Below are 9214 nucleotides of genomic sequence, written 5' to 3'. Positions count from 1 at the left end.
CTGCTCACCTCGGGTGCCAAACGGACATGGGCTGGGAGCGGTTTCTGGGGCAGCTTGTGTTGGGGAAGTGGAACTAAATCGAGAAGGAGGCATCAGAATTCCTTGCACTTTGCAGCACAACAGTAATTCGACAGTAGTTCAAAACCAAATGACCCAAGATCTAAATGGGACTAGGTTTTCATCTGGAAGAGGACTTGATGGTGAGCCTAAAAGACAGACGGAGACTTTGCTGTGCAGGTTAAATATGGCGATGCTGGATGAAGTCGTGGAGGGGAATAATGAGGACTATCAAGAGGAAGAATCAAGTGCTATCGTTGAGCACATTCTGAAGGAATTGCGAGGGATCAACAAAATTCAAGAGGAGATTTCAGACTTGAGGGAGTACCTGTCATCTGTTCGTGGTTCTGTCGAGGAGGTCTCTAGCTGTGTGGATGCCGTCTTAATGGAGATTGAATGCATGCGGTCTGGAAACAAATCTGGTGTAGAGACTTGGCCAGGAACAATGGGTGGCACTGAGAGTCACTCCCACCACACACACAAATCAAATAACACTGTTAGTATAGGCTGCTACAAGCCTTACGCTGTTGAATCCTCAAGTAGCTGTGGTGATATACTCTCAGAATATCAAGTTGTTTATGGGAAGCACAAAGAGGCACCAAGGCAGTCTGCTTTCACTAGTGTTGAGACTTCAAACCACAATGAACACCATCCTTTTACAAAAGAAGCATCTAATCAAAGGTCTGATGGATCTCAAGGTGCAGGGAGTAGGAAGCTTAGCTTTGGTGGTCTTGAGCGCCAGGATGGACAGGACTGTCCAAGCACCAGTTCCCTATCTCCGGGTCAGAGTTCCAAGTCTGAATCTGATCCAGAAAGACCCACCTCTGGACATGGCAAAGCAGGGAGTGAAAGTCAGACCTGGAACCCAGTGGCTTTAAAACACAGCGGGAGTGGAGAGATCGGTTGGAGCGAAGATGATTCTTGCTCCAGACAAGCCAGTTTTGAAGAGGCAGAGTGCTGCACAGGTGAAGTGAACAGCTGGGACCCATCAAGAGCCGTAAGTACTTGTATGATGGGCACCTCAGATCAAATATCCGTAGTATCTGGTAAACACTACAACTCTCCTGTTAGTACAAGCAATAGAGAAGATTGGAAGCTGTATGATGCAGAAATGCTCCCTGAAGAACCTGGTTTGGGCTGCCATAATTGCAATGCAGATGGTAAATGTCCTCAGAGCTCTGTTTATCAGAATGACATTTATCACATGTTGTCTTCTTCTGAAAATTGCGTAGTTCCATTTAAAAGTCAGTCAATAGAAAGTGTGATTATTGAGCCATCCAGGAACCTTCTATGTGAAGGTACATCACTCTGTAATCAAAATGTCCCTGATTGGAAGCCAGACTCTGCTGATGACAGTAATGTGGCGTTTAATGTAAAAAAGTTTGGTAGAGCAGTTCTTGACTTCAGAACTGCCTTGCGGGGAGCTCTGAAGAAGATGGATGGAACTAGTGATACTTTGCCTGGTGAAAGGGTTGAAGTCCATACGCCGATTTTCCCGTGTGAGGAACAACAAGGAATGGTAAATGTTGTAAATACTGAGACACCAAAATTAGAGATGCCTCACATGGAGACTACACAAATAGAAATAAATTATTCTGAGCGGCCTCAAGCCATCAGTACTGAGAAAGGTTTCGTAGAAATACCTCAATGCATCTCCACCAAAGCAAATCCTGGATCACCTCCCCACCAGCATAATATTGAAGATTCAGAACATCCAAAATCTCCAGGGTTGGACTCATCCACAAGTAATGCATCAGATGCTACATCTGGACATCCAACCGATGCTCATTTACCACAGTGTTTCTCTACAGACATTATCCCAGACTCTTTTTCCCCCGAGGAACTAGCAGTTGAAGAGGAGCGGAGAACACTAGTAGGGGAAACGCAGTCTCCTACTGAGTCCTCTACAGACGGAGGTAGTGAAGCAGAGCTTAGTCAGCGGGAAGCACGTCGTCTGAAGTGCCTCAGGGGTTTCCAGCAGATTCTAAGGGAGAAGAGAGAGTCCAGAAGACAACTCAGTATAGTGACCATGTCAACATTTTCTGAAGATGATTTGAACCCAGGTATATTGAGTTTTGAGGCTCTAAACTTTCCTATTCATTGTTCTACTTCATTGTCACGCGTTAGAAGTTCTTTGTCTGAAATTTCAAATTTGCAGTGTTAGTGAATTTATTATGTCAGAAATGGAAAGTAAATCATTCCGATGTGTTCCATGGTTATGCACATCAAACGTGTCTCACAAATAACATTTAAACACTACATGTTCTTTTTTTATCTGTAAAATATCAGATCTCATCAGAAACTGCTGACTCTCATAGCCAGCGGGTGTTTAGTCTTTTCCTGCAGATTTATTAGCTAGCGCCCTGCTGGATGTTAAACTAGTCTTGTTCCCCAGGCTCAAACAAACTAATTACACTCATCAAATTGAAATGAAAACATATCTGATGTGAAAGTAGAGTACAGGGAAAATTTAGGAGCCATTATAAATGAATAATACATCTCAGTGAAACTTTCATGAACTGTCTAGATCAAATGAGAAATGCCCACAGTATGCATTTCATATTCTCGGTCCATATACACAAGGTTATTACACTCCCTGTCTGCAGTGCAGATGTAAATGTTCTTGGACAACAAGTTTAATTGCTTTATAATGTTACGTTTAGTTAAAGAGTGCTGTCTGGTTCTGCTTAAAAATGGTGTGATAGCTTGATGTGCTGTGCTATTTGTTGTTATTTTCAGATGGAAGCCAGCATGAAGATCAGGTTATATCTCTTTATCTTATTTACAAAGTTGATGTTTTATGTTTGCAATGCTAGAAATAAATAATGCTGTTTCAAGGTCTTTAATGTGCATGGTGCTAACAGGCTCCCTTGATTTGGGTTTCCTGCATTCTGTTTGGTAACTTGTGTCTGTGGTTTATTTAATTTTTTAAATCATGCCTTGTTCTCATAGCTTGTAGACTATGCTGCATTGTAAACATTACCCACATTTTCAGTCTGTGTTATTGATTGTGGCTCATTAAAGAATCCCTCCCAGGTATACTGTATAAAATAGAAACTGTGATGGCAGATTCATTTTAAAGCCTATTGCTGGAGTTGCTGAGTCAGAGTTTTATAGCAATGATTTTTCTCTCAACCTTTTTGTTTTGAGGGGTTCGGCATTACAGATTATTTTGCATAAGGAATTTGTTGATTTTGTTGCAATTGCATTAACAATTCATCTCTTTTTGAATAAGAAATGTTTCATTTTGTGCACAGCCTGTTGCTAAATGATGAGTTAAGAGATAAAATGGTGTGTTTGCACTTTTTTTGACACAGCACAGAGATGGCATAAATGCCTTTTCAATAATTTGTCCTAATTATATATTAAATAAAAATATTATAAATATAAAAGTATCAAAATTAAGTTATTTTCTAACTTTTTTATTGTTCTAATTTGTTCCAAATTTTGATATAATTGCTTCTTTGAAAGATGTCTTTATCTTTCTGTATTTACTTTACATCAAAAACAAAAATCCTTTTCACTTGTTAGATTTAGGATAATAATGTGCTTCTTGAAAGTAAATTAAATAGTGATTTTCTGACAGGAAGTGTACTTTATAGAGTTTTGAGTACTTGGTTCCTGAGCCCTTGCATGTCTAATCTTGTCTTGACTAGAATTGTTCTCATGACTGGAACATTCTGCTTGTCTATTCATGAATATGGTGGTGAAATTCAATCAACCAAACGGCATGGCTTTCTCTATTCCTCTTTCTCCCTATTTCCTACATTTTTATTAAGTGCTGTTTTTGTTGTCTATGTGAAGCTTTAACATTTTATATTTGTTTTAATGCATGACAATATGATCAACCTCTCAACAGAATATCAATGGAGACCATAACAAACATCCATGGGCCAAACCTGGGTATGATCTCTTGCTCATTTTCAGTTTGAACCGTGTTGTTGTTTAGCTGTTCTTTATCAAACATTTGTTTTCCTTTACTGAAATATCAATATTGTTATCTTCAGGGGAGGAGGAATATTTGGCATTGATAGCATGCCTGACCTTAGGAAAAAGAAGCCTATCCCCTTGGTTAGCGAAGTGGTGAGTGATTTTTATTTAGTTATTTATGTATTTTTCCACACCTCCACCCATATTGAATCGCAACATTCTGTCACATTTCTTATCTAATCTAACTTAAAGCTTAGCTGAAATCTGATCGGTTCTTCTTTTGTCATTATTTTTTTCTTAAATGCTTTCCTTCATTACTAGGCCATGGTAAGTAAACCTTTCTATTAGTGAATGCTTCATAATTCAAGGAATATACTGTGTGTGTGTATATATATATATATATATATATATATATATTCAGCTTTTACTCAAAGCAGACTTAAAAAGAACCCTTTATCCTACACATTTTGTAGGCATATGTTTTCATTTTTTAGGTCTAAAATGTTATTTTAGCTATAACAGGGTGTCCTAAAAAACATAATTTAAGAAGATTCCAGTGACAAGCAATTTGTCTGTCCACATTGAAGGCGAAAGTGCTTTTTCACAAAAAATATAATATAGATAGATGTAGATTATATGTCAAAAATGATTTGAGCTCAGTTTCATTTTCAGTGTGTGAGACCATCATGTTTGGATTTGCTGCTCAATTGTGGTGTGTTTGCAGTGAGCAGTAATGCAATATCATCAATGAATGACCGCGTGACATCCTGTCTCAGAAGGGTTTGATATTGCAAGTGATCTGTTTTTGTTTAGAATGGATTTTGGTGTTCACGTAAACGCGTCAATGTAATTTTCCATCAGTCTTGTAATTGAATGTCTTCTCTTTACCCTTAAAGAGGGACATCTTATGTGACTGGTGCATTAAAAACCTGACAAGTATGCATACGATTGAGAAACGGAGCTCTATTTGAAGTGCTTGTCTTCTCCTCCAGTTCACTGACATGCCCGTGAGTCAGAAATGGGGAACTTTCATCAAACAGTCTTTGTTGCTACACAATAAAACTGAAACCCACACAGATACATTTGACATGCTGTGGAGAGGACAAAAAAGAATAAATGCAAAATAAAAACAGGCTTTATCTGAAGCTTGTGACTTGCACAACAGTTTTCATGGCAACGAACGCTTCTTCTTTGTGTGTGAAAGTTGTTTATAAAGTGTGATATGCTGAATATAAACAAAGGTTATTGCACAACTCTGGAATACTTGATTATGAATGGTCAGTCACTGAATTCGGTAAGCAAATATTTCTGTGAAATGAATCCTGGATGCTAGAATTGAATGTTGCCTTAAATGATTTCCTTCTCCTAATTTAATGTCAGTGTATACACAAATTAAAACATTTTATAATTAAAAGTTAATATATATTAACTAGAAGTCACAAAAAGCAACATTATTCTATAATCCATTATCCAATAATAATACATTCTGTAGATGTAGTGTTCATTGGTTAAACAACCAATGTGTTGCTTAATGTTAAGATTTACAATATTATTGTAAAGTTTTACCCATAATTAGAGCTTTTTAGAATTGTAAGAGATAAATATTATCATATATGTTTTATGTTTTTTTATTTTATGTCTAAATTTTAATACTTTTTGGTAATAATAATTTAGATGTACCTTCCTAATGATATATAAATGAAAAAATAAAAAAAGATTTCATTGTATTTGTGTGACGCTGCAACTTGATTTTTTTTTCTTTTTGTTTGTAGAAATTACATTTTCTCCTAGCATTGTAGTATCGTTCCTTGTAGCTAGCTTTCAGGCCCTTTTTTCATTGACTGAACCTTAGCGAAGACCTGCCAGTCCCCTCACTCACCCTGTACAACTCACAATTGACTTGCTGAGCAATTGATGGCACAAAGAAAAGCTAAAGCCAGCCATTTGCGTGTTTTGAATCGCTGTCATTAGCTGTGAGAGGCCAAATTGTGCTCTTATCTCTGTTCTCATGGAAAATCAATCTTTGGAGTATTGGTCTGCCTTTAGCTATGTAACAATCATTGAGACTTTTTTTCAGCATGTTGTATCAACGGTCTTTCTAGGCTGGTTTTTGTGTGTGTTGTTGGTACTATTCTTTGTTAGGGTATTAGTAATTTACAAAGTTATCTATGAAATGCTAAAAGCTATATAAGTAGACATGGTGCCCTTAATGGCCGCATATTGTTTAGCATATTAATGGGAATGTACTGTAGTAGACACAGGCATGGAATAACATTTACCACATGTTTAAGGAAACATTACCGACAATTTGTGCTCCCACTGGGCGAGCGCAAAACCATTGTAGTTTAATGAGTACTACTATTGCTAAATGTATAATTAAGCACATGTTCATATTCAACCTTTGTTCCTCTCTCAGTCTCTTGTGCAGTCCAGGAAAGCAGGGATCTCGCATGCATTAGCTGCACGCTCTTCACTAAAGGATGAAGAACTGGTAAGACATGCAAAATATACAAACATCTATCATCTATCTGCTTCTCACTTTATCAAGTTGTTAGTCATATTGAAACAGAAGTAGTGACAGAGCTTTTCTTCTGTATTATGACATACATTTGAGTGAAACAGGTTATCGAAAAAGGAAAAAATGGAGGGCAGGACTTGGTTCTATCATTGGTTGTTGATTAGATGTAGGCAGATCTAAATGGCAGTATATTGTGGGTGGGGTTTAAGTGGACTAAATGATTGGTAAAGTCCAGCATACTTCACCAGAGGGAAGTAAAAAAAAAAAAATATATATAAATAAATAAAAGAAACATATGCATGGATGAACTGTTTATAACCTGCATTTAAAAAAACAGAGACGATAAGTTTTCATGGCAAATTTAAAGGAACAACAAAAAAAGTTACCATTCACTGAAAAGCTCTGACTGACATAATTGATGATCAATGCCATGTGGTCACATTTTTGTATTGCATTTTGTACTGTTGCCAGTAACAATGTGACGAATAGTTTGAATATAATTTTCAGTCAATAATTATTTGATTTGTATCATATGTCTTCATTAAAATGTTAATAAATAATGAAAAATTCAATAATTATGTCTTTTAGCAGACTTTCAGAATGATATACAGTAGCACACCAGTTATTTGTGTAACTTTATTACATTCATGATGCTTTTTTGTAATTTTTATAGCTTGACAGCATCTGTCTCCTTTTAATTTCATTGCTTGGCATTGTCTTTTTCATTGTGTGGTTTGTAACGACAAGTGTTGTAATGATAATAGAGTAATTGTTGACAGAAATTGAGTTGAAATGTCTTTTATCAAAATGTAAAGGTACGCTTCAAATGCTCTGGATTGATGAATGTTTTTTAAAAAAAAATGTATGCCACCTACACTTTATGTAGATAAAGATGTGATGTAGCTCTCATTTGGTCATCACTTTGACACCTGTCTGCCCACGCCCATAACTACACCTACATCATGAACCAGGACCCGAATTTATAAAGAGAATCTTGTACTCTTACCATTTTAACTTCTCAATGCTTTTTCTGTTTGAACCATTCTTAACAACTTCGGGATTTTTCATTTCAACACATTTTACATGCGATCTGGGCTTCGTTTTAAAATGTCTTCTTCAGGTTTACGTCTTGGGCCCATTTCTGGCAGAAACAATTTTCAGTTTCTTTTTCTTTCTGTAGAAGAATCACGTGTACAAGAAGACACTCCAGGCTCTGATTTACCCTATTTCTTGCACAACACCCCATAACTTTGAAGTGTGGACGGCCACTACGCCCACCTACTGCTATGAGTGTGAGGGTTTGTTGTGGGGTATTGCGCGGCAGGGCATGCGCTGTTCAGAGTGTGGTGTCAAATGCCACGAAAAATGCCAGGAGCTTCTCAATGCAGACTGTTTACAGAGTGAGTCACTAACCAAATACAGAAAAACAAGCAACAACAAAACAATCCTTTATTTATTGTTACTTTAGTGTTGCATACTGTAGTTATAGTTAGCTGTTTATTTAGTTCAGTATTTTTTGGCATTATCCCTTATGAATCTGTGCCATTGTCAAATGCCTTTTAATGAACGTAACCAGCTCAGTGAGGAGAAAGCATGCAAAAATGTGTAAGAAATATTATAAGCTTATGCACTAGAACACTAATTCTCAATATGCAATTTATAAAATAAATATGCTCATTTTTAAATTCAACATTGTACTTTGAAATATAATTTGTAATGCAAAAAGGTACAAATGTAAAATAGAAACCTTTTCACTAGTTTAGTATACAGTGTTTAACATGTTTTCGTTTTATTTTGCAATTAAATGATATTATTAAACGCATCTCTACAATTGCTAGGAGCTGCTGAGAAGAGCTCCAAAACAGGAGCAGAGGACAGAACCCAGCATATCATATCGGCCATGAAGGACCGCATGAAGATCCGAGAGAGGAACAGGCCTGAAATCTTTGAGATGATAAGGCTTGTGTTCAGTGTGACTAAACTGAACCATGCTCAGCAGATGAAGGCCATCAAGCAGACTGTTCTTGATGGAACATCAAAATGGTCTGCCAAAATCTCCATCACAGGTACGGAAGCAGGGGCAGCTGTTATTGCTCTGATACCTTTCAGTGATCGAAATATTCAAGGAGTAGTTTTATAAATGCAGTTTTCTTATGGGGCTTTTAATAACATGCACTGTGCCAGCATTGGAATGCATTTTTCCATTATTTTTATTTTTTTTGCTGATTGTCGGTTAATCTAACAAGAGTCTTCATGTGTGTTTTCCAGTGGTGAGTGCTCAGGGCCTGCAGGCTAAAGACAGAACTGGTTCCAGTGATCCATATGTGACCGTTCAGGTTGGCAAGACTAAGAAGAGAACCAAAACTATCTACGGTAACCTTAACCCTGTGTGGGAGGAGACGTTCAACTTGTGAGTCTTATACAATATTTTCAGTTCTCTTTGTGCTTTTGGAATCCTGTCGTTTATCTGCTGTGTTCTTATTGGTGAATTTAATCACAGTTTGTTTGATTATTAAAGGGGTCATATGATGCGATTTCAATTTTTCCTTTCTCTTTGAAGTGTTACAAGCTCTTGGTGCAATAAGAAGATCTGTAAAGTTGCAAAAACTAAAGTCTCAAATCCAAAGAGATATTCTTTATAAAAGTTAAGAGTCAACCACGCCCTCCTAAAACGGCTCGTTCTAACACGCCCCCACATACCTACGTCAC

The 9214-nt window shown here is 37.1% G+C and overlaps 1 protein-coding gene across 1 annotated transcript in view; it reads left to right on the top strand.

Annotated features, from left to right (window-relative positions):
- Window positions 1–9214, top strand: part of LOC107741279 (protein unc-13 homolog B-like) — a 42903-nt gene that overhangs the window by 972 nt on the left and 32717 nt on the right. Inside the window, exons 2-10 of the mRNA XM_016553975.1 lie at window positions 159–2120; window positions 2797–2819; window positions 3917–3960; window positions 4065–4140; window positions 4309–4314; window positions 6404–6478; window positions 7686–7905; window positions 8344–8571; window positions 8774–8915. Of these exons, the coding sequence (XP_016409461.1) occupies window positions 159–2120; window positions 2797–2819; window positions 3917–3960; window positions 4065–4140; window positions 4309–4314; window positions 6404–6478; window positions 7686–7905; window positions 8344–8571; window positions 8774–8915 (2776 nt within the window). The remainder of the gene's footprint in view (window positions 1–158; window positions 2121–2796; window positions 2820–3916; window positions 3961–4064; window positions 4141–4308; window positions 4315–6403; window positions 6479–7685; window positions 7906–8343; window positions 8572–8773; window positions 8916–9214) is intronic.

The sequence above is a fragment of the Sinocyclocheilus rhinocerous genome, unplaced genomic scaffold (assembly GCF_001515625.1).
Source record: "Sinocyclocheilus rhinocerous isolate Xijiao unplaced genomic scaffold, SAMN03320098_v1.1 scaffold615, whole genome shotgun sequence".
NCBI lineage: Eukaryota > Metazoa > Chordata > Actinopteri > Cypriniformes > Cyprinidae > Sinocyclocheilus > Sinocyclocheilus rhinocerous.
Note: the sequence above shows the minus strand (reverse complement) of the source record. Positions and strands in the feature narration are given on the sequence as shown.